Source organism: Capricornis sumatraensis, chromosome 5 (assembly GCF_032405125.1).
Source record: "Capricornis sumatraensis isolate serow.1 chromosome 5, serow.2, whole genome shotgun sequence".
NCBI lineage: Eukaryota > Metazoa > Chordata > Mammalia > Artiodactyla > Bovidae > Capricornis > Capricornis sumatraensis.
The window spans coordinates 49,990,301-50,017,500 of NC_091073.1; the positions used below are offsets into that span (position 1 = coordinate 49,990,301).

Here is a 27,200-nt window from a genome sequence, read left to right on the forward strand (position 1 = left end):
CAATTTGTCAACTGATTAATTCAACAGTTATATTCATCATGCCCATTACTCTTGTAAGTGATTTTCTATAGTGATTTATGAATTGGGAAATAACCCTAAATTCTTTGTCATATGTCAAATGTGAATCATATAATAGTATTTCTTAATGAAGGTAATGCTAGCATACCCTAATGGGAAAAATAAAGAACAAACTTAGGCTAATATCCCATAAAGAGGAAAGATGAATGACAACTTCATCTCTTGTCAACTATGTTCCTTGTACCATTTACTACAGTGGTGGTGGTGGTGGTGGTTTAGTTGTTAAGTCACATACGGCTCTTGTGACCCCCACGGATTATAACCCACAAGGCTCCTCTGTCCCTGGGATTTCCCAGAGGCAAGAATACTGGAGTGGGTCTCCATTTCCTTCTCCGGGAGATCTTCCCAACCCAGGGATCAAACCCATGTCTCTGCATTGCAGGTGGATTCTTTACAGACTGAGCCACCAAGACTACAGTAATTTGTTTAATTAAACCAAAGTCTTCTTGTCAATTATATTATAGCTCATTTATCATTCCCCAAAAAGGTCATGCTTCCAGTCCCTCAATGTGTTTAAAATTTCTTAAGTATGTTACAAAATATTTCTCTGTAAAGGACAGAAAAAATAAATTTAACAAGATCATCTGAGTAGTTAAACTTGACTGCAGCTAGTAAACAAATATCACAATATATGACACTACTTAATGAAGTTGTTAGTGGCTGCCCCTTCTTTACAGATACTACAGCCTAAATATTTGCATGTATTCATAACACGTGTGTGTCTCAAACTCACACAGATATGAGATCCAAAACTGAACTGTAGCTAATGTTCAGGGATGCAGAGGTCTTGGTGATAATTACAAATTTGCAAAAAGTTCTACTTAGTTTTGATGGGAAGGATAATCAAAAATTAGCTCAAATAGACCTTATATTTTTATTCTTACTGACAATGAAACAAAGCAGTAACAAAAACTCGTGTTCTGGAAATGAAAGATACGATCTACATCTACTGGTAAAGTACACATTTTTATTAAGTGGTGACTAATATAAGATTTACTAACACTTGAAGTCTTAAAATATTTACTTTGTTTTGTAGATCTATCCCTATTCATCTAGAGTGCCATATCACTCTGGGAATAAAATCATTAAGTTCTAAAGTTCTAATACCATGCTTTAAAGATAATACTGAAAATATTAAATTTTTATGGTACTTGCTTAATCTCTATTAGAACATGATATGATTGACTGAATCCAAGAACACATATTGGATCTGAGCACTACATTTTCTCCCCAAACTTGTATTTCATCAAATCTTGTCATTCTAGAATGGGTCTTACTGAAAAATAAATTAAAAGCATAGGAAATTATAAAAGCTTAAGTGAAAAACCGCTAAGATGGCTGATGTATTAGCTGAGCAAAATTATCTAGGAATTACAAAGCAATTTATGCAGGGTCTAACAAAAGTTTAATTTATGCAGGGTCTAACAATTTGAAGTGTGGCTGCCACTCATCAGAACTGCAAACCTGATTCTCAGGTTTTAGAAAGCCAGAACACCAAAAACTAAGCAATATGCTTTTAGAGCCAGAATACTAAGTATTGAGTAAAATGAATTTCAGTGTCTGGACAAGGAACAATTTTGTATGAAAGGATATTCAAATAGCCTTTCATTGAGCAACCACAATGAGCCTTGAAGATTTACATGATTGAGCTGGAATTCAGTGCCAAAGACAAGAGGGAAGCATTTTTTTCTGGGATACACAAAGAGATATCCATAATTAAACATCAGTCCTCCCTAGGGCAGCATGTTTTCTTATATTGACAAGCAAAATGAGGTATTTCAAATCATGCGTTACTGGCATACAGTCAGCTTTTGTGTAGCTATTGTTTTTATGCATTTCTGGCCATTAGGCATTTGTCTATTTTTGGTCAGTGAGACATACATTTTAAAGAAGTCTGGTTTTACACAGAAGCATATGTAGTTATGCTAGAGGGATTACATTTATACAACAATATCTTAAGAGTAATTATGGCCTTATTTTGGCTGGTCATACACACATATTATATTCAAAAGAGAGTGACTATAACTTTAGTGTAATCAGTACAACTAAAATTAACTATAAGCGGAAAAAAGGGCTTCTCAGGTGGCTCAGTGGTTAAGAGTCCACCTGCTAATACAGGAGACGCAGGCTCGATCCCTGGATTAGGAAGATCCCCTGGAGAAGGAAATGACAACCCACTCCAGCATCCCTGCCTGAAAAATCCCATGGACAGAGGAGCCTGGTGGGCTGTAATCCATGGAGGTCACAAAGAGTTGGACACAAAGAGTTGAGCACACACATGCATACACACACATTTAACTAGTTGTGATAAGCAAGGCAAAGTAAAACATGTAGCTGGGCCTAGAAAAGTACTTCTGGACTTTTTTCCCCACTTATGTGCATATGTGCTCAGTCACTCAGTCATGTATTGGCAGGCGGTTCTTTACCAGCTAAGCTTATCACACACTAATTCCACAATATATTGGAAAAATGCAAATAACTCATAACTGCTTAAAATTTCATCAGTTAAAAGTGTTAGTCACTGTCCATGGAATTCTCCAGGCAAGAATACTGCAGTGGGTTGCCATTCCCTTCTCCAGGAGATCTTCCCAACCTAGGGATCAAACCTGCGTCTCACTGCAGGTGGTTTCTTTACTGACTGAGCCACCTTAAGTCAGAGCCTAATGATAGATTATGTATTCAATAATTCTTTTGTTCTAGATCAAAGACTGCCACATTATTTCAGTCTGATTCCTACAGCTACAAAACTATTAAAAAAGCAGCAATTCTGTTACATTTTACCTTCTATAAGACTGTTCTTTTATTTTATCTGTATCCTACTCAAATCTTTTCCATTCTATTTAAATTATAAACACTATATCACACTTAAGTACCAAAAATTTAATGTGCTTTTGTTTCCAAAATGATTGTTTATCTAAAAAGACATTTAATCTTCTGTTTTCTATTATATTATTTATAAAGATTAACTGCTTAATAATTTTCAAGTTATTTTATGAAATTTTGTTTTTAAGGTAACTTACCACTATCACATAAACACAAAAAAAATTATTTGGATATTACTGGAACTTAAAAAAAGATCTCAATTACCTATCCATCCACATAAAAATCATGTCCTATAAAAACACCAAGTGACCAGTGGGAGACCTGAGCATTTGATTATGGTCAAACTAGCATCAATAGACGTCAAGTTCAGAAGTCTCTTCAGCCTCTATATCTTAGGGCTGGAGGTCATAGGAAGACTATGTGCCACTTAGCCAAACCAAAATACATTCTAATTCAAGAGAAACTGCCTTTTTACAAGCTTTCAAAGTCACCATGGAAAATATCTTAAGGCCAAGGTGTCTTTAAATCATTTCTAACAATTTTCAATTCTTAGTTTTTCCTTTGGCTTACTAGCTAAAATCTGAGGCATATGATACATGCATTGTATATATTCTTTCAGTATATGTTTACAATATACTTATAAATGATACTTAATGACCCTTCTCATTTCAAGCCTCCATCTTGGCAAATGATGGTTACTTCATTCAGCAAAGTTCTCTCAAATCATCTGGAGCTATAATCCTCAAATTAATTCCATGTAAGAACTGTTTCTCTGTGTGTATGCTTCTTCCCCACCCCACCCTGGTCTAGCCAAAGGAAGTACATAAAAGTCCTGGACTGAGAACAGCAGCCGCTTCAGGTATCAAGATTTATAACTGACAGGGAAGCCTGGCATGCTGCAGTCCATAGGGTTGCAAAGAGTTGGACACAACTGAGTGACTGAACAACAAGTTTTACTAAATATTTTCTATGTGGTGAGGGCTTTATCACCTCCTTTCATCCTTGCCAACTGCTCAACACCTTATGAAGCAGGTGCCATTGTCATCAGCATTTCATAGATGAGGAAATTAAGCTTAGTAAGCAACGAGGCTGAGGCACATGACTAATGAAGGCTGGGGTTTGGATCCGTGAGCAGGTCTGCCTGACTGCATGGTGCACACTCTCACCCCACCCACATCCCCCACATATGCTCCTTTTGGTCCAGGCTTGGCTGATATCAGTGTGCACCTGGACTCTTTCCCTGCCCTGTCACATCAGACCTTTAACCACTGAACAGTCTCTTTGCATCCACTCCTGGACCTGACAGTTTGTTCTCCATGCTGACAACAGAGTGATCCCTTTAAAAGGAAAGTCTGTTCAAGTCACTCCTCAGCTGAGACCCTCAAAGCATTCTCTGCTCCTGAATGCTCTGTCCCTGGTCTCCTATCCAGCCTTATCTCTTTCCCTCTTGGTTCCAGGTCAGTCACTCCAAGGTTTTCTTTTCATTCCTAGAACACAGTCAGCCTCTTCCCACCCTGAGGCCTTTGCATCTATTGTTCTCTCCTTCAGGCGTGCTGTGCCCCACCTTCCAGAGGGAGCTAACTCCCTCTCATTCTTCACATCTCAGCTCAGTATGACTTCCCCAGGAAAGCTTTTCCTAACTATATGCCATTTTACTCCAGTTTAGATTTCATTTCTCTGTCACACCCTTTCCCAGCACTCAGTACATTTCCTAGCTAGCCCCTAATAAGATTTACTATTACATATTTATATGGTCATTTAAATAATGTCTCTCCCATTTAATTAATGTAGATGAGTGGTTCTCAAAATTTAGTAGGTATCAAAATCACCTCAAGCGCTTATTAGAAAACTGAACACTGTCTCACCACCCACAGTATCTAATTCACTGAGTCTGGAGTAAGGCCAGGAACTCTCTAGTTACAAGTTCCCAGGGATGCTGAAGGTGTGGACCCTGGACTGATCCAGTACAGTGGTTCTCAACCCTGGATAAACAGTAAAATCACCTGGGAGCCAAAGCCAAGCCCTGTTCTCAGAGGTTCTGATTCAACTGGGGAAGGCAGAACCCAGGACATCTTATCCCAAATACAGCATATTTATCCTAAAACTGTTTTTTACCTAAAATTTAAATTTAGCCAGTATCCTGTACATTTTTAGTTGTTAAATCTGGTGACCCTACTTGAAAATCCTACATAACATAACACATAGTATAGCATATATTTAGGTACACGTATTATATATATATATGATTATAACTGACCTCTCACTTCTACAGAGCACAGTAAGGGTGGGAATAAAAAAGTGGAATTTTTAGACTTAAGAGAATTTTATTTTTTCTGAAGGATTAGACCCTAAAAGTTGTAACCAACAGATTATAAAAGCTTATCTGGGTTTAAAAATAGGGCAAATTCTCAATGTCAGATAATTTTAACAAGATGATTAAATGACTTCTTTACCCTAGATTAAATGGTTTTTTTACCCTGAGGCTGTGAACCTCATCTTAGGTCAGCAGGGTACCACTGAAGTCTCAACATTATTACTCTGACATCAAGCAGTAATGCATCTGGGCAGAGCTCTGCTGGGACTCACCATAGAAGGGATGCTCCTTCATATATCAAAAATAGGTAAAATTTACTTATTTAATAAATACCCTAGGAAAAATAAAACATTGAACACATGGCTCCCTTCAATAAAGAAATTCTTTCTCACATTGATGGAGGAAATCTCATACAGTTTTCTAATCTCAGAGTAGGATCAAAGACTTCATGTCTTACATAAATTGATACAGTAAATTTGCATTTTTGATGCTGTAAAGGGTCTACTGAATTCCAGATTGGCATGTTAATCAAGTCATGGGTAAACTACAGATTTCCAAATCTAGAACCTTCTGTGATCAGTGACCATCACATAGCCTTCTGCCTCCACTTAAGTAAACTTCCAGGTCTCTGGGTTAAGGACAAAGACTCCATGTAAGTGTTTTAAATATTAAATCACATTATTTTATGAATACTCAGAGAATGCAATGATTTCAACAATTATTGCTATCTTTCACTGTGTGTGATGCTTACTTGCCAAACAATATGACACTTTTCACCTACTCCAAGATTTTAAGAACTGTTTATAAAAACAGGTTACTGAATAAATGCATGGGCATCAGAATTAATTCCAATTCCATCAACCTAAATGACAGAACAGAGGAATCCACTCAAATCCCACAGGACCAAGTATAATAGCAGCAGTACACAGAGAGAGGAATAGAATGGCCATCACACCAAACTCATGGTTGATTGCATATTTATGACTTACTTCAACTTACTTAACTTTAAGCAAACATACAAAAATCACTTCAGATTATTTTCTCTGAAATAATAAATGTCAAATACTTTTAGATATTTCAAAAATAAGACCTATAACTGTGTAAAATATAGCTTACCAAACCCAAATGCATTAGACCCTCCAATGCTCTGTGAAGCCTGAACACTGGTAGACGTGTACAGTCCAGTCACCAGCAAGCCGTCAAAGAAGGTGCTTGTCGAAATTGTCACTGAAACACAGAGGAAAAAAGAAACCTCAATTAATACAGTCAGAATAATGAGATACATTTCTGAAGTGTTAGACACTGTCAAAACAGTCTCTACTCATTATTAACAAATTATTTTTATACTATCCCTACTTAGTATTTCCTTAATATCAGAAATTACATAGGAACAAAAAGAAACTCAGAACTCCAATGTCTGTAATCACTGGTCCTAAATTTAGCGCATCAGCCCCACCTTTCCGCATTCATTTACACTTTCCCTAGCGATGTGCAAACTCATCAGAAAATAATGTGGTACTGAATAGTCAGTTTCCCACCTTCACCACCACCCCTGACGGCAGTCACAGGCACTGCTGGAGTTTTGGCATTGTGATGAAACACTCTTATTTTTTTAAATATTCCATACTGTGGGAAACAATCTTACATCAGCTGAAAGCAGAACAGTAAATTGTGCTGCACTTCTTATTGTTAGTCTGTGTTTCATAGATGAAGTCTTTAACAAAAGCAGGCTTATTTGCATGAAGACAGTCAGCCCTTTTCCTTTTGAGAACAAGAAAAGAAGACCACTGCATGCCTCAAGTTTTAGAACAAAGTCTACAAGAGGAGTCCAGATGGTTTCATAACCAGAAAATCAGGATGTTCCTGAGGAAAAAAGGGTTAAATTAACTGTATCTGTACCCTACTTAGGTTTGGCTTCTTATAATTATATCTTGCTCACCACCCTAAAAGTTGGTCATAATTTCCTCCTTGAAAATAATTTTTTCTCCTGCATTGCCTTTATTATACCAAGATGAAGTCATTTGTAGGAAGCAGCCAAGAGAAGGTATTATTATCGTGGCAGTACACAGTGTAAGACTGAAATCATGCTTCCTGACAGTAAGGAGAATGAGCAGAGTCACATTAACTATGATGAGAATGTTTAAATTAAACTCCAGGAAATCCAGTGAATAGAGCAAAATGGTTTGAAACGTCCATATCATAAAATACACATATCAACAGAAGAGCCTGACAACACACTACCCCCAAAATGGCACTAGATGTTGAAGTAAATCGTCGCCACATTCTTTAGTCAGATTTGAGTGCTGGCATGTAAACCACATGAAAACCATTCAGCGGGGCACTGAGATAAATAGTTTATATGCATTATCTCATTTCATTATCAAAACATCTCTGTAGAGGGGGTACTGTTACTATTCCCAGGATACAAGTGAGGAATCTGTGGCATGGAGCAATGAGGAACCTTGCCCAGGACCATCTGATAACATCTATGCTATCATTTGATGCTGTTTATCTGGCTTCTCTCCCATTTTTTTCTCTGCCTCTCTGCCCCCACCCCCCTGCCCAACTGGATCCCACAGTTGCAAACTGGCTGTGGCCAAACTTTTGTTCAGTAACCTCTTTCCCACATTATTCACATGCATTAGGAGTATTTCAAAAGCAAGATGAAAGCTATAGGAGTCAATATCAGTGTTGACTAGAAAGGAAGAAGGCCAAAGGCAGCCAGGAGGTATCCCCCATGGCATGTTGGTTAAAACCTAGGCCAGATAACGGATGAGATCTGAGTCCTGGGCCCTCATATGCTGCTACCTGTTCTTCAGCAAAACCACTTTGCCTCTCAGAGTCTAAATTTCCTCATTTATAGAATCACAGCTTAGTTGTCAGCCATCTGTTTTGCTTACCCCAGATTCCCACAGCTGGTTCTACTGATGCCTTCATCCTTCAGTTTGGTGAGATAAAAAGTTCTTAAATGTCCCCCTCCCATCTAGGAGTTTTAGAATTAAGTCACTTCCTGTTGAGTTGCCTATACTAACCACAGGACTCAACTGCTGTTGTCTCAGGTCATCCTTCACAGCCCGTGGAGCCTCAGTGTGGATTCACAGGACCCTGCTTTTACCTACTGCCTCTCACCCACTCCACTCCAGTCCAGCAAGATGGCACCTATCTGGTGTTAGTGCACAAGCATAGCCACTGCGGATTTCTCTCCATTTCCTTATGCTTTAGTCTGGTTCCTATTCCCAAGATTCTGAAAAATGTAAGGGCTTATGGTTTGGAGATTGAGGCAAAACTAAATTTGAGTCTTACCCTGTCTCTACCTTGTCCCATGTGTGCTCCTGGAGTGAGTCATTGACTGTTGCTGTTCAGTCACTAAGTCATGTCTGACTCTTTGCAACTCCAGGGACTGCAGCGCACCAGGCTTCCCTGTCCTTCACTATCTCCCAGAGTTTGCTCACAGTCATAGATATCCATATACAAAAAGGAATGATAATACTATCAGGTTTATGTAAAAAGTAAAGGCAAATGTTTATTACCTATCAATGTATCCAGATCCCTAACACACTATCATGCATATAGTAATGAATCAATAAAAGTGAGTTACTTTTCCCTGCCCTTTTGTAGACCTGAAAGCCCTGCTTTGCTCTTCCCTTCCTGAGAGCTGGGCTCCTGTACAGACGTCCTGGCATCTCCCTCACTAGATCCCTGGGTGTGCCTAATCACTGGACTGCCCGCATCTGAGTCCTGCTGCCTGCAAGGGTCCTCCATGTACCCTTCCCACCCACTACTTTATTTGCGACCACAGTTCACTCAAGTCTGAACTGTGACTGCAAGTGGGCCCAAGATAAATAACATCCCCAGCTTGTTATTACTTTATCTTCCTTTCCAAAAGATATTCTTCAAGCATCTGTTCATGCTAACTTAGAACAGAAGCTAAACACTCTCAGAGAAGTGGCTAAGACAGAAAAGAATGATGCATGGCATCTCTCAATCTTTCTTCTACTGCTCTCAATTATTCATTTCTGGCCTCAAACAGCTATGTTCCTCCCGGCAAAACATAAGCCCTGCCATGCCTGCTGTGACAATTGATAAATTCAGTTTATTGATAGCTTGTATATATCTAGGGAAGTTTCAGTCCCTTAGAGACATGCATCGAGGAAGCTGTCTAGGTGGTCTGTGACTCATGTGATTACTGAGTATGGCCACAGTCTATTCTGCCCCTTAGATATCCATCCAGATCGTTAATCCTTGCCAGACCTCCCCTCTTAACCATCACCCAGTGCCTCTTTAGACCTGAGGATGAAGCAAACTCAGATCTTAATTTTTCCACACACCACACAAGAAGCCTACGTCAGATCAGTCCTTTTCTTTACTTAGATTCTTGGGTGCTGAAGCAGCCAGGTCTAGTGAAAACAGTCCATGACTAAGAGAACTGTACTTAATTTCTAGGATCATTAATTTGCTATACTCAGACTGACTAAGCTTTTATCTCTACTTTATTCTACTTCTAGTAGTGATGTAAACATCTATTATTTGGTAACGTCATGCATAGGTGGGCTTAAATATGTGAGTTGTTCTTGTTCAGTTAAGGCATGTCCAACTCCTTATGACCTCACAGATTGCAGCATGCCAGGCTCCCCTCTCCTCCACTATCTCCTGGAATTTGCTCAAATTTATGTCCATTGAGTCAGTGATGGTTCCTAACCATCTCATCCTCTGCTGCCCCCTTCCTTGCTAAATATGCAAGACATCATTTCTAAACATTAAATGACTTAGAAAAAAAAAATCATAAGGAAAACACTACTCTTAGAGACTCTTGGCTTTGCATACCATCCATAAGCTGACTACTCTCAAATTTCTATCTCCAGTCCAAACCTCTTTATATATTCCCTCTCTGTATACATATGCACACACACACATACTGCTTAACACTTCTACTCAATACTCCAACTCAGAGGTCTGTGAGACATCTCAACTTCAACAGGACCAAAACTGAAAACCCACCCCACCCCCCAAAACTGCTTCTCCTGCAGCCTTTCTCAACTCTGCTGATGGCAACGCCATTGTTCCTGCTGCTTAGGCCAAAACTCTCTAAGTTAATTTTGGAACCACCTTCTCCCATAGTCTGAATGCAGTCCATCAGTAAATCATGTTGTTTCTGCCTTCAGATCATATCCAGAATCTGACCACTTACCACATTGTTCTGGGCTATCATCATCTCTCCCATTGTTGCATTAGACATTAATCTGGTCTTCCTTTCTATCCTTCTCTGTAATATCTTCCCAGTATAAGAGTCAGAGGAATTCTTTTAAGACATCCAGTCACATCACTCCAGGGCTTAGAACTCTCCAGTGCTCTCAGTCAATGTCTTTATAGTGGCCTACAAGGTCCTATGTGATCTGTCACTGTTCCCTCTCTGTTCTCATCACCTTCTGCTCTCCTCCTGGCTCACCCCCCTCCAGGTGTGCTAGCCTCCTTGCTGTAATCACATATATCAAGCGTTTGTACTAGCTCTTTCCTCTCTGCCTTGGACTCTCTTTCTCCAGATACTGAAGGGTCACTGGTTTATATAAAAATCATCTGATAATAACTTAATGGCTTACATAGGTAAACACATTTAAACAATTCAGTCTGCCTTATGACCGAGGATGAGATGGCTGGATGGCATCACTGACTCGATGGACACGAGTCTGAGTGAACTCCGGGAGATGGTGATGGACAGGGAGGCCTGGCGTGCTGCGATTCATGGGGTCACAAAGAGTTGGACACGACTGAGCGACTGAACTGAACTGAACTGAACTGAACTGAACTATGATCTACTTTGGAGAAGGAAATGGCAACCCACTCCAGTATCCTTGCCTGGAAAATCTCATGGACAGAGGACCCTGGTGGGCTGAAGTCCCTGGGGTCGCAAAGAGTTGGACACGACTGAGCGACTAACAGTAACACTACGATCTACTTATCTTCATGGTTTTACAAATGTTCATGGTAAGTTTATAAAATTCTTTTCCAGAAGACTTTTTACCTTGGAGTCGACTTTTTTTATCTTTTAATATTTTCATTAAAAACCGTTGTATGGAGAACTAGCCACTTTAACTATAGAGGAAAAAAAGCAATATAAATAATATAGACTGCAAGTAGAATTTTGAAGTTACCAGTACATTTTAGGGAAAAAATAAAGCAAGTATATTATTACCTATAATCAGAAAGCAGATCACATAATTCCCTTGTTTAACAAACATCTCTAGCTCCCTATCATCCACAGATTAAAATCTTATATTTAGTGTGATTTCAAAGTCCTTCATGTTGTAGCCATAACCAGTCTCTACAGTCAATTTTCGCCATTTTAGCTGCAAATATCCTTTGATCCACTTCCAACTAGGACATGTTCTTAACTAACCTGTTTTCATGCCTTTCTTTAAAGGGTACCTTCACCAAGAGTTACTTTCCTGGTTTCCTTTTGCTTAAGTTCTATCCATTCGTCAGGGACATGTTCAAATGATCTCTCTCTCATGAAGGCTCTTCTGACCTCCTAGGGAAAGCTCTTCTCTCCTCTCACTGACCCCAGTGAGAGGGGTTTAGTAACATGGAATACTTGAAACAGTCTAACTTCCACAGAGCCTGGCCCAGAGGAAGATGTTTGTTAAATTCAACAGATGTTTGTTAAATTCAGCCATGCAATTTCTTTAATCTTATGGCATCATAACGCAACTTAACTATGAAAAGTTAGGTAATTGACCCTATTCCTTAAAAAAGGGAGCTAATAATATATGCTTTCAAAATTATTTGGACATTCTGCCTAGATTTTTATTTTTTAAGTCTCTGTCCCGTGCTTTTAAATAAATTTTTCTGTTATTGGATTAGCAAAAAAAAAAAAAAAAATTCAACCATGCAATATCTGAAAGAAAAATAAACACCTATATGAAAAGATACAGGCACCTCAATGTTCATAGGAGCATTATTTACAATTGCCAGGACATGGAGACAACCTAAATGCCCATGACAGATGAATGGATACAGAAACTGCTGTATACAATGGAATACTACTCAACCATAAAAAAGAACAAAATGTTGCCATTTGCAACACGGATGGACCTAGAGGGCATTATGCTAAGCAAAGTAAGTCAGAGAAAGATAAATACTGTATGATATCACTTATATGTGTAATCTTCAACAAACCAGAGAATATAACATAAAAGAAACAAACTTATAGACACAGAGAATAAACTGGTGGTTACCAGTGGGAGAGTGACATTACAGGGATGGAGGGCATGGAAGGTAAAAACCACTGTGTGTAAGACAGGCTCAAGAGTGTATTGAACAATACAGGAAATATGGCCTATACTTTGTAATAATTATAAATGGAAAGTAACCTTTAAAAATTATATATACTTTTAAAAAGTAAATAGTTTTTTAAAAATCACCATACAGAAACATTTGTTACACCATTGTGGGTGTGCACTCAGTTGCTTCAGTCGTGTCTTACTCTTTCTGACCCTATGGACTATAGCCCATCAGGCTTCTCTGTCTATGGAATTCTCCAAGCAAAGACACTGCAGTATGTTGCTATGCCTTACTCCAGGAGATCATTCTGACCCAGGGATCAAACCTGCATCTCTTGCATTGCAGGTAGAGTCTCTATGCCCTGAGCCACCTGGGAAGCCCTTGTTACAACAAAAAGTAACATAAAAATAAAATATAACTGAAAATATAGTATAGCCAATGTAACTAAAATTGTGAAATCTCTATCTCTTCTACAGAAAAAAAAGGACCAGTGCTATTCATTCAGAAATATGAAAGTAGAAGTTTCTCCTGAGAGGAAACAAAAATAAAAATTAATGCAGTATTTTTATTGTAGTACTCAAAAAATCAGAAATATCTAGAAATTTCTGGTTGAATTTTATATTTAACCATAAAAGTGGTTATTTTGCATATATATATACACACACATATATACATATATATATACTTTGTGTGTGCATATGTCTGTATATATACATATTTTATGTACATACCAAATTAATCTTCTCATAATTTTGTCACTAAGACACTCTTATCCTCACTCTGAAGCTACTCTGCCATTTCCTCAAATGAAAAATAAGAAAGGATCAAAAGGCTGAGGAGGTTGTACATCTCTCTCTCACATCTGTGTTAAATTGGCAATGAGCTTAGCACTGGGAGTCTATGAATATGGATTGCCGGGTTGTGACAGCTGAATGAAAACATGATGTAGTGACACAATTCAATTCTTATCAGTGGCTCAAAGAGACCCTCTGTCTTAAAATGAGTAATTACAGAGTCAGTTATTATCTATTATAGTGTCTATTAACTGTTTCCAATAAGACCCTAATACCATTCTTGCAGAAAATCACTGCAAGATGAAAGTCTGGAAGAAAATAAATTTAGACATTTAATGCTGTTTGCATTTCATCCTAAAGCTTCTGGCTTACAAATGCTCTATGGGCCATTAAATTTTGATCACTTCAAGCATATTCCATTACTACTTTATACAAAAGACCTTTAATATGTGCAGAAAAGAAACATATTTTATAATATTTGAAATGATGTTTCCTTTTCTTCCAAGATGACAAACATCAGAGGACAGAAAATGGCAAAAATCTTGAAATTAAGTCTTAGTGATGATGCACCTATTGCAAAAAGCTTCCATTTCTTATTTTTATATATTTTGAAAATGAAAAGCACCAGAACTAATACTGTCAATATTAAAAAAAAAAGTGCTGCTGCATTTTGCCTTATGAACAGAAACTCATTTGCCTTTGAATACAGAACAGATTAAATAGCCTGAGGAACAAACATATTACTGTGAAAATGAAACCAACTCAGTTTATTTGCCACAAAATTTCATCAACATGATGTGTTCAACTACTGATTCTTCCTTAAAGTGCCACTAGCCCTGAGTACCAAATAGAGACGATCTAAAAATACATTATAATCTACATTCAAAGTCTATAAAACATGACCCTCAAACTGCTTTTCATTACATATATTAATTCCATTATGACATGGTTTTATGTGGTTTTCAAATATTAAGCCAGCCATTTCAATAATAACATCCCCAAACCAACAATAGCTGAAAAAAAAAAACCCACTGACATGTAAAAGAAATGACTGGAGGTCAAGATTCACTGAGATAGAAGGAATGAATCCATAGCAATGAACTAGACACAGAAATCTTATAGTGAGACCAGGAACAAATAGACTCCAGTTAACCTTGTGAGAGGTACAGGGAGCTCACTCATGCCTTACCTATTTACTCTAACAGCTACTCAAAACAGGCACAAGAGGAAGGCTATGGCTGTCCACCAGTGTCAGTCTCTAGACAGGCACTGCTAAATGAACCTCACTCACTCTTTCCTGCTTCTGTAAGTCTCTATTAAATGGCTGACCTAGAACATCTCTAACAGCATTTTACCCTCAAATGTAATTGTCATCTCCATCCCTCCTCCTCCTCTTCATCATCATCATGATCATCACAGCTAAACAATATTTGACCACTACTTGCCAGGTGCTGTGGTAAGTCTTATAAGAATATTTAATCATTTCAATATCCCTATGAAATAAGTACTATAAATACATGCTTTCATCCATGAGAATGCTGAAACAAAGAGGTGAGGGAGGGCTGAGAAACACAGTTTACATGGCATGGAAAAGGTGACTGTAAGAAATGGAAGCTCTGCTCCTCATCCCAAATGCACTTCATTAATCTCCTGGAAGACCTGAGAGGGTAGAAGGGGCTTGACCTTCTCGCGGAAGGCAGTGGCACAGTGGTACTCTTTCAGGCATCTGCCCAGCATTTAACCTGATGTCTGCTGCACCAATTATCACAGCCCTTTTTAAAGAAAAGATCATTATTATTATTACTTCTCTTTTTCATTTTATATGGCTTTGTACTTTTGGCTATGTACTTTTGTTCCTTGGGGACAAAGAAGGCAGAAAAAATGGCCTCCAGGGAGGACTAAATGCAGGGTGATGGAGGACTACGTTGAAGACCACAATAATAAGGTCAGAGAGCCCTGGATCAGCCCACCTCCTAAAACAGAGGGAGCATAACCTGGCAAACGCCCTCCCACCTTTGTTTCCATCTGAAAGGAGGGCGAAAACTGAGTGTGATCTGGGGATTATGACAGGTGCAGGGAACCTATTACATGCAAAATTTAATGATGTATTAAAACATTTTTGAGGGTTTGTAAGAATGTTCTTTGCTGGCTGGAAGAGGAATCCAGCATCTCTGTGGAAGTCTATTATGATATATTTATATTACAGATTCACAGAATCAGATGAGCCACAAGGAGTCTCTAAGTCTTATCTTTGCGGCACCACCAATAATAAAAGGAGAGCCACTGAGGTTTTTCCCTCCTTTAAATTCTTCCTAGGAGATAAAATAGATGCAGTCAAATGTGTTTGTGAACTTATTATTTTTAAAATTAAGCCCTTTGGAAGTAACTTTATTTATTTATTTATTTTTAAATTTTTTTTAAATTTAATTTTAAAATCTTTAATTCTTACATGTGTAAACATCAGTGTTAATGTAAATCTTTTGTTTCTCTATCCTTCAACATTCCCTTTCCTTTATGCCCCAGGGTTGTCTCTTTCTTTCCTTTTCTCTCTCTTACCAGCATTTCTGAAAACACTAACAACTGGGATAAAATCTCACGTATCTTATTTAGGTGAAATCCCTTCCTGAGACTTGAAGACCTAGGTTCAGAATAAGCACCTGAGGTGAGGTCCTGAACAATATTTTTGAAACTGCCTTAAGATTGTTCAATTTATGCTAAACACAAATTCTTTACTAGTGATCTTGAATATAAAGGAGAAAAATAGGGTTTTACAATGATTTACCCTACTTTTTAGTCCCAAGTGAAGTTAAAGCAGTAATGATTTTTTCCTGTCATCCACTTTTGGCTTTCGTAACGTGATTCTGAAGTTTCAATAATTCCTACAAATAATGATAAAACTGTTTAGTTTCTAAACCCCAAAATACTTATTTTCTTTATAAATAGCACTTTATTATAATTGACAGAACTCTTGCCATGAATTACTGGTATTTGTGATTTATCTCTGCCCTTATTTTTCATGTGTTACTTTTATATGAGGTCAGATGATACTCATACATGAAAATTTCATATTGTTGGCCCTGCACTCAATAAATTATTAAAGTGATGTGAATAAGAATGTGGTGTTCACATTTTCAGCAATTTTTACCCTTTTGTTCTTTATTTTTTTAAATGAAAGACTACCTTGTCTATAACTCATCGTAACTTTTTAAAATTTAAGCAAAAATTAGCTTTAAAAGAAAGCATTTTGGGGGACTTGTTAACTCTAACCTTTTCAAAGAAATTCTAAGAATGTTTCCTTTAACATATGGATGTTAATTAAGGTTTTCTAGGGGAAAAAATAAGCCTAGTAATCTTATAAGCACATATACAGGTAAATATGTTATAGTAAAATGCACAGATGCCTAGGGAATAAGTACACATGTAATTTTTTTCCAGAATAATCAGATGTTTAAAGAATTTACACAATTAAAAGGGCCTGCAGTTATTTTGTTTTTATTACTCTATCTCGGATATTTTTTAACATGAAGTGCCCCCACAATTCCTCCAAAATGTGGTTTTGACTAGCGTTAACTAAAGAAAACCTAAGCTCATGTAACAAATCATAGGGCAACTCTCAATAGTGTCCCAGGTTGTACAGAACATAAAGGTATGCTTTTGTTTGCAACTTAACATATTGATAATATACTATTACAAATTTTCAACATGGTAATTATGTGTAATATATATCTATATGTTATGTGACAGAGATGTATCATATACCTCTTATATTTATAGACTGACTAAATCAACATTAATAATCAACAACTAACAGAACTTCTAATAGACATAGTTAAACTGTTAAACTAACTGTAGCTGTAGAAATATTTTCTTTTTTACAAAAAGGGCATTTTCATAGTATTCTCATTTGGCACTTCGGTATGTTCATTTCAATTCACTTAACTAATTACAAGCAACTGTGCTAACATCAAAGCATCTATTTAAATACATACTGAGTTCATTACACATATGGCATACATATGGAAAAAATAAACTATGAAACTCTACAATTAACTTAAACAGGACAAATGGAATATTATCATTTACTTCATAGACTAATCAGACCTAGTTTGTGTGTGTGTGTGTGTGTGTGTCCTGCCCAGCTCATTCATTCACTAAACAAATATTTATAAAGTGCTACTACCTGATACTGGTAATATAATGTGAACCATCTGGATGTTTATAAAAACAGTATTTGAGTAACTGTTCTTGTCCACTTGCAGAATCATCCTTATTCCATATTTTAAAATCTAAATCATAAACTCCAAAATTGCTAAAATGCACAAAATAATGTTAAGTAAATGATGTGACAGAGAAATGTTCATGTACAGGCACAGCTAGTGGCTCTTCTGAATAAGCTACAACTAAATACTTTCCTAAGAATTTTAGATAAGAATAACTAAATAAGAAAATAATTTAAATGACATTTACATTGACAGATGCTATCTGATAGTTCTCTGATAAGTTATAAAAGAAAGAATAAATGTATAACTAATTTATATAACATCAAATTATAATTACATATACTATTTCTCTGATGTGTAAAAAATGGAAAATGTCACCCCTTATATTTTACAACATGGCATTTAGTATCATGAGTCTTAAACTCCTTTTTAAAATACTAAAATCTCTTGTACTTTATTATAAATTTGCATTTTCAATACAATCATAAGACAGTTTTTCCAAAGATGAAGATAAAAACTTCAGGTGTGAATAACTATTAAGAAACATGTTAGATTTAGAAATATAGGGAAAAGTTAAGTGAACAGTTATGCAAAAACTGTTTAAATGAGAGGAGTTTGTAAAGAACTAAATGTGTTTTGTACCTGTAGTATTCCTTATTTTCTGGTGTAGGATTTCTAAGAAAATCTTAATCTAGCCTTAGTGCATATTTGTTTTTGATTTGTTGGGGTGTCTTTCTTGAGAAAATTGATATAAATTCTTAAGTTGAAGATTTCTATTAAAAAAAGAGTTGGATAAAAGGCAAGCTTGCATAAAGATACGTTTTTATAAACATTTTATTTGCAAATATTTATAAACAGAAATGCTTATCTAAGAATTCTAAACAGAATTTTAAAATATCAGTTATAATATCTATTCAACATAGATGGACTCATATTCTACAAGTACTCACTAATGAAAGTATTACTTTTTAGTCAAATAATGAGTATTTGGTAGAATCAGGAGCCAAATTAAATTCTCTCAAAGATTATTTTACTTTATTAACCAAAACTTCCAGTCACCTGAGAAACTTCTTAAAATTCAGATTACTAGGTCTCCCTCTTCCCCCACTTGACTCTATCAGGGATTCTGATACTATAGGATTGGTATAAAGCCCAGGAATTAGCAGGTCTAACAAGTTTCCAACCCAATAAATTCTGTGTAGGTGGTTATGAAATAGACCAATTACAGCGATATGAAAAGCTCCAGATTGATACCTCATGGGAAATAGAATTTGCAGTGAAGGCTATCCACAGAACTAAAAATTATAATTGAATTGAAACTATATTAAGAATTCCACTACAGTAAAAAATCCACTTTCCCTTTTATTACACTGCAACTTCCTCCTAGTGCAAATGATGTTTAACAAAATGAGGATGTAATGGGACACCTGTTCTTAGGAGATCTCATATGTGCAGTGACTTTTCTCTTACTGACGAGGACAGAAATGAATCTAAAATGAGGATTAGCTGCCAAGGCAGTAGATTTGGAGCAAGGACTAAAGAGCAATGTCAGAGCCTGTGGAGACTTTTAGGCGAATGGAGACCCCACTGTATGTCCTGACTGAATCAGTAATGAAGAAAAACAGCTAGCTGTTTCCTGAACTTGGCAAACATTTTCAAAATGTTACATGTTATGGACTCAATACCAACAAAAATAAGGAAGGAGAAGACAGCGGAGGTTAAGTGACTATATCTTGTAGGAAACCCTTTCTGGATGGTGCACCCTCTCTTTTCTGATTGCTAGGTCATTAGAATTTCCAGAATTTACTAATGGAGCAACATGAGATTAAAGGTCTGCGGTTGCTGGAATTTTACCATCAGAAGTGCTCATGGAACTACTATTACCCATGAGACAGAGATATAGTGGCTCAAGAACCACATATGTACATTTTTCGATACCATCGCTGGAGATCTGAGCTCACGTCCAGGGTTAGATGCTCTCACTCTCTCTTCTTCTATCTTGACCTCCAACTCTTTCCTAAAGGTACTTGGATTCTACATTTTTCATTTGGAATAAACTTCTTGGTGGAAAGGTGAAAATAGAATTTGGATAGCTAGACTTTCCCACCATTTTCCAATATCATATGGTTGAGTGTGGTTATTTCTGGTAGTTACATTCTTGAAAGACACCACAAACACTGAATTAATGAAAACTGAACCACTGTTTCCAGAGAACAGACAGGTTTAGGTTTCTCTGAGCCTCTTGTCACAACATTTTCATCAATCCATCATTATATAGCTTTGTTTTATGCATGCTCCTGTTTAAAGATGACCTTTTTAATAGGTATTATTGATTCATTAACATTTAACTTAGGGCCAGCACACTAGGACTCATGTCTGAGTCAAGCTTATCTTTTCAGCACCTTAGTACTACCACTTGGGAACCATTTAAAACAGCAAAACTGCCTAGGAAAAAAAAACACAAAAATGCAAGAGGTCACACTTAAATAGACTGTGAAATGGACACTTGTTTATACAGTGAGGGCTGAAACAAGATGACAGAGCATTCAACCTCAGCTGGGAAAATGCAAGCCTGGCAGTTCTGAGAATGACTGCAAAAGAGGAGTAAGTATTGATTTGGGGGGTTACCAATAATTTTTATCAAGTAGACAAGGTTGTAAACATGGAACCTACGAAAAATGAAGATTGACTATATCATCTGCCCCAAGCCAAGGCCCATCCATTGCTTACTTTTGCCATGCAAAGTACCACAGACTGGGTGGGTTAAATAACAGACATGTAATTCCTCACAGTGTTGGAGGCTGGAAGTCCAAAATCAAGGTGTCAACAGGTTTTGTTTCTATTTCTTCTGGCCCCTCTCCTTGGCTTGCAGATGGCCACCTTCAAACTGTGTCCTTCTTTGTATATACGTACGTTCATGTCCAAACTTCCCCTTCTGATAATTACATCAGTCATCTCAGAGTAGGTCCCACCCAAAAGATCTCATTTTAAGTTAATAACCTTTTTTAAGGCCTTTCTACAAATACAGTCTTATTCTGAGATGCTCAGAATTAGGACTTCAACATATTAATTTGAAGAGAGAAACCATCAATGCCTGTCTAGCACATATGAGTTTTCTCCAAGCTTCAGTTCAGTTCAGTCTTGGACCTCCCTCAAGCATTCTTCAGGGTATATGCTTCCTTGTGTGCCTCTCTCTTTTGCCTTTTTTCAATGTTTTCTGAAATCCAAGTTGATAAGGGCTGTATCCCCTTTATTCCTTATTATAATAAGTTATAATTTATATTAGAATCGACTCCTTAGAGACCCCTGTCCCTCTTGAGTCTTATAAAATTCCCTTTTGGAGCCTGTGCTCAAAAGATGAGAACCCTTACATAGTTTCATTGCCTCTTAAACAATTATTATATTAGAAGGCATAGGAAGAATTCACCAGAATTTCATCCAGTCCTCCACAAACTGCCTAGAAATCACCTTTCCAGGCTTTCCTACAATTCCATGCTCCTGTGTACCTCTATATTTCCTAGAAGATGAACTCAAGGATTGCTTTCCCAGTTTCAGGCCTTTATTCTCACTATTTTATTTACCCAGAACTCCTCTCTTCTCTGTCTTTCCCTGTTGAAATCCCTCCAGTTCCTCAAAGTCTTACCTAAATGTCCAGCCTTCAGGAAAAGAGAAAGAAAGAAAGAGAAGTCGCTCAGTCATGTCCAACTCTTTGTGACCCCATGGGCTGTAACTGACCAAGCTCCTCCATCCATGGGATTTTTCAGAGAATAACTGGAATGGGTTGCCATTTCCTTCTCCAGGGGATCTTCCTGATCCAGGGATTGACCCTGGGTCTCCCACACTGCAGGCAGACTTTTTACCATCTGAGCCACCAGGGATGCTCCCTACAATTCTTATCACCAATTTCAACATGTGGGGGGATTTTCTCATGCCATCAAGCAATTCTCTGACACCATACCAATGGGGAGTCCTACAATTCAACTCAATTCTGACACTGTCTACCCAGAGACAGAAGCACACTCTCCAGACTAAGGGCTCAGTCCCACAAGATGGCTTCCCACTTCAGAAGCCAATCACAGGTCCAGGCTGTCATCTACGCTTCTAACCAAAGCACAGATATTCAAGCATCATATATCCAAGGTTGCCACAACTCCCTCTTTGGGTTTGATTAATTTGCTAGTGAGGCTCACATTAGTGGTTAATTACAAAGGCTATAAAAGGATGAACCAACAGCCAGATGGAAGAAATGCTTAGAGTGAAGTATGTAGGAAGAAATGCTTAGAGTGAATTATGTGGGAAGAAACACAGAGCTTCCATGCTCTACAAGTGTCCCACACCCCCCAAATCTCTATGAGTTCACCAACATGAAAGCTCCCCAAACTCCATCCTTTTGGGTTTTTATGCAGGCTTAGTATATACCTATGACTTATAAAATCACTGGCCATAACTCAATCTTTAGTCCCTTTCCCCTCCTTGGAGGGAGAGGTGGAGGCTGAAAGTTCCAGCCTTCTAATCATGTTGCTGGCCCCACTGGCAACCTGTCCCCATCCTTAGGTGCCTTCTAAAAGTTACCTCATTAAAATAACAAATGACTTGTTTAATAGCTCTCATCACTTAGGAAATCCCAAGGGTTTTAGGAGTTTTGTGCCAGAAACAGGGATGAAGAACAAATACACATTTTTTATTATAAATCACACTATTACTTCATGCTTGATAAAATGATTATTATCAAAAAGGCAAAAAATAACAAGTATTGGTCTGGATGTAGAGAAAAGACCATTCTTATGTGCTATTGCTAGAAATTTAAGCTGGCGCAGCCCTATGGAAAGCAGCATGGAGATTCCTCAAAAAATTAAGAACAGAATTACCACATGATCCAGTTATTCCACTTCTGGGTATTCATCCAAGGAAAAGAAAAACAGTAACTTAAAAAGATATATGCACCCTATGTTCATCACAGCTTTATTTACAATAGCCAAGATATGGAAACAATCTAGGTGCCTATCAACATATGAATGGATAAAGAACAGGTGGTATATATGCATACATACAAATGGAATACTATTCAATCATAAAAGATAAGGTCTTGCCATCTGCAACATGGATGGACCTAAGAGTATTATGCTAAGTAAAATAAATCAGATAGAGAAAGACAAATACTGTATGACTTCACCCATGTGTAAAAATGAACAAAACAAAAACAGAGTGACCAAAATAAAAACAAACAAAAAACAAGTGAATAAAAATAAATCAAACAAAAACAAACAGACAGATATGGAGAATAGAATAGCAGTTAACAGAGGTGGGTGTGAGAGGGGTGCAAATGGATAAACAGGATCAACTGCATGTTGACAGATGAAACCTAAATTTTTGGTGGTAAGCATGCTACAGTGTATATAAAAGTAGAAATATAATGACATACACATGAAACACGTAATGTATAAACCTATGTTCCCTCAATAAAACCCCAAATTTCTTAAAACTATAATAGCACATTCCATATCCATCGAAGCCTTCATTCTCCTTCCTGAGAGCTGCAATCTCTCTCAGCTATGTAAAGCTCACCATCTTCTACCTCGAAATATTTATGTGCATAAATCTGATATCCCTTGGTAGGTTATAAGCTTCTTGGAACTAGTGGCAGTGATTCATCACATCCCTATACCACTGATTACAGTACCTAATAGGCTAAGTATATTTTAAGAAAATATACTCGGCTCTAAGTATGAATTTGAATTAGAACTAAGTGAATACAATCAAAGTCCCCCATGACTCCTCTATCTTGCTTTTCTGCCAGCTATGAGAACATCATCATCTATGTCTGCCATCTGGCAGGTTTATCATTAATTCTCACAGGAAACCATACCTCTGCTTCTTCCTTTGATCCTACCCCAAAGTTCTCCAATATGCTTCCACCTTCCACACTGCACTACTCTCTTTCCTTCTACACAACTCCCTCAGAGTGGCCCCTGAGGCAGGGCAGAGAGACAGAAGTGAAAAGAAGTGATAAGGGAACGGAGGGCAATAGAAAGCACAATATGAAATATGATACCATTGTGGGCAACTGACACTTAATCTTGTGGGAAAACTTCTGGAAACAGTAAAGAACACTTGCCTCAAAATTATCCCTCTTGAGTGTGAAGGGAGCCGGGATATTTATACACTGATTCCCGTCATTCACTGTGAAGGCTGCTCCTGGGGGAATTAGCTCCTGCCTTCAGTGAACTTGGGCATGAGCGAAGTGACCTTCCAGAAAAAGTCCTCTGGACCAGAGATGCAGATTTTGCAGTTAGAAGCATATTGGAGCACAATCAAATGCCAAGGTTTAAGGATATGGGCAGCGGTATGTTGCTGTATGTGCAACAACTGCCTCTCTGAGCAAAAGATTCCAGTGTTTCATAAATATTACAAACTCCCACCATGGCTCATGTCAAGGTACCAGCTGCTACCTCACTGAGAGAGCTGAATTGGGAAGGGAAACAGCAGCACACTATTACTTCACCATTGGGTGTTTTCCCCAGAGAGATGCAAGAAATGTAAACAATAGTAAAATGTACTAAAGCAATTAGGAAGTGATGAGATTTGAATGTGTATTACTTTCATTTTTAATATTATTTATGTTCTGATAATTCCCTTGTGGCTCAACTGGTAAAGAATCCACCTGCAACGCGGAAGACCTGGGTTTGATCCCTGGACTGGGAAGATCTCCTGGAGAAGGGAAAGGCTACCCACTCCAGTATTCTGGCCTGGAGAATTCCACGAACTGTATAGTCCATGGGGTCTCAGACATGACTGAGCGACTTTCACTTCATACTTCACTGATAATTCTACATAATTTATTTTTTAATAATCACTACACTTAATACTGACTCACAAAATTCCTGAAAATATAACACAGGGCATTTGTGAGCTGATGGGTATAGGATGGCACTAAAGTATCACTTGCAACATCTGTTCTTTTTGAACAAATTACACCTTTTCTATGTTGTATTTCAAGCATGAATTTTATTCCACCTGTATGGCAATGAGCAGAATTGTTTAAAAGTTCAGATGCCCTGGGAACTAGTTGGAGATGGATCCGCCCCTCCTCAGTAGGAGAGACTGCAATCAAGCTCAGTTTCCCTATGTGCATACATCTGATATCCTTTGAAAGGTTATAAGCTTCTTGGAACCAGTGGCCAATAGTTCGTCACATCCCTATAGGATGTGATGTTTCCTATATCAGGATGCTCATCATTAGGATGAGGAGCTTCCTCCTCCAGTGGGGGCTGCAACACTCCATGAACCCAGCAATTCCAGAGGTTGGGCAAGTGACTTTCCAGATAACTCTGGTTTCTGATTGCCCAGCCCCAAGCAGACTGATTATCCTGGCATTGGAAAGACTGCTTTTTTCCCTCTCTCTTGCTCTATACAAAGGGAAAACCACAGGGAAGTGAGGGTCCCTCCACTGAAACAGAGACCCCGGTCCCTGTCTACCTCTTCTGGGAATGATGAGAGACTGCACAAATTTTCTGTCTGCAGCTCTTTGTCCTTTAAGTGTTCTCAGTAATGGTTATTTATTCATCCAAAACATCACATTGTGGAATTTGTCACACAGCCTTCAGGACAGTGATGAGCACAAAGGGATTCACCTTGCAAGACACACTTGCAAATCTCAGTAATAGCTAGGAAATAAATTATTATCTAGTATTAAAATTTCATATTCACTCTGTGTAACTTTTCCGGTGTGTTTCTTTCTACTTCACACCTGGTTAAAACTGTAAAATCTATCTTTTGGTTTATTTGTTTCTCAGATTTATGTAGACATCTGTCTCTCACTTCTTCATATTCAATGAAAATCACATGTGCCTGCTAGACACATTGTTTCTTATCTCCACAAGATATACTTTATCCTTTACCAGGAGCCCATTATTCTGGTAGCTTAAGCCATAGGCAGGAACCCAAATCCTGTTTTTCAGTACTTATCTATGTAACCAGATGATCATATCCTATATTCCCCTCTTTCTTCCAAATTCAGCTTCCAAAGATAGCCCAGCTTCCCAGCTCGGAATCACAACTTCCAAAGGTGATGTGGAGTATACATGTAATCAGTGTGTCCATCAAGCACCTGGAGCTGGAATACACTGTGCCCACACATTGACAGATATCAGCATCTCCTCCTGTTGCTAGGCAACCATGATGACTGGCAGCACATATGTGCTCCTACTATTCCACCTGGTGGCAGTGGCAGCACTTATTCACTGGATCTGAGGTCAGAAGGGCTGGCAACAGCAAGAGAGGACACTTCACTAATTGGGATTCCCATTAAACTCAGACATAAAGGGATTTCAAGTTGGCAATGAGCAGAATTTTCACCATACGTGCACCTAGGCAGCATCACAATCTCTGAAGAAGCAACCATCCTGGGAGGTATCCCACAAAGAACAGCATTTTTACCCATTTGCTGTTAACAAATAACCACCAGTGGCTGAAATGCAGACATCTCTAACCACAGTGACTATATAAGAAGAGAAAAACCATCAACATCACTTGTTTATTTCTCCAGCATAACACAAAAGAGTGCTCAGAAAATGCTTAATTATACGTGAATGAAATTTCTCTGCCTCCTCAGTATTTATGTTAAAGTACATTCCAGTTTCCCTAGTTCTGGGCTTTTAGTTGTTCTATAATCGTATTTTATAAGCGATCAAATGTCCTCATCTCTTGCCTCCAAACTATGGCCTCTCTTCGTTCACTTTTTACTGACTGTTCAGTTAACTGCAATCTAGCTTCCACCCCAAATACTCAACTAGAATGGCTCTCACTAAAGTTACTATTGGCTTCCATGTTGCTAAATCCAAAGGCATTTTTCTGTTCTTATTTTACTTGACCTCTCTGTACTAATCTATTCCTTCTTCATTCTGTCTCTCTGAGCCTCATTTTCTGGTTTTCTCCTACCTAGCTAGAAACTTCTTCTTATCCATTTTTAGCCAACTATTCTCAATCTCTAAAGCAATACACTTTAAGCTTCTGTCCTGGGCTTTCTCCAATTCTTGTTCTATCTTCTATGCCCAGGTTACATCAGCATCTTCTAACATTTACATGTCAGTGGATCCCAAGCTTTCCTCCTCTAAGCTCCAGTAGATCCCCCTAAGTCCAGACAGCTACTTGGCATCACCACTTGAATGTCTCAAAGACATTCAAACTCAATCTGTCCAAAAATGAGTGCATAACTGATTTCTGTCACAAATATTTGGTGAGTATCTACTATGCCAGACACTGTTCTATAGCTGAACAACATCAGTGAATAAGACTGTGCCCCTGATGTTAGTAAGCACAAAACACTCTCCATTTCCTCATCTCCAATTTGATCCTTTCTCAGTGTTCTCCATGTTCCTAAATGGTACAGCCATACAACCTGATGCAAATACAAGGACTGGAATCATTTTAAAATCTCTCTTTCTGCTCTTCATGCAACCAATCCCAATACTGCCAATTTTCTCTCTTCAATATATCTAAAGTCTGTCCATATCTCAAGTCTGTTCATTCACCTTATTCCATACTTCTATCATCCTCACATTTATTGTTTCAATCACCTCTTAATTGGTCTTTCAGCATTCACTCTAGCCACCTCTCCACACAGCAGCCAGAAGGGTCTCTTTAAGAAGTAGATCTGATCATGGAACTCATTCATATCTCCAATTTAAAACTTCT

At 37.9% G+C, this 27,200-nt stretch overlaps 1 protein-coding gene across 2 annotated transcripts in view; it reads right to left on the reverse strand.

Moving 5' to 3' along the window:
- RELN (reelin) overlaps positions 1-27,200 on the reverse strand; it is a 536,845-nt gene that overhangs the window by 461,588 nt on the left and 48,057 nt on the right. For both annotated transcript variants that reach the window (XM_068972809.1, XM_068972810.1), the window contains exon 2: positions 6,332-6,442. In XM_068972809.1, the coding sequence (XP_068828910.1) occupies positions 6,332-6,442 (111 nt within the window). The remainder of the gene's footprint in view (positions 1-6,331; positions 6,443-27,200) is intronic.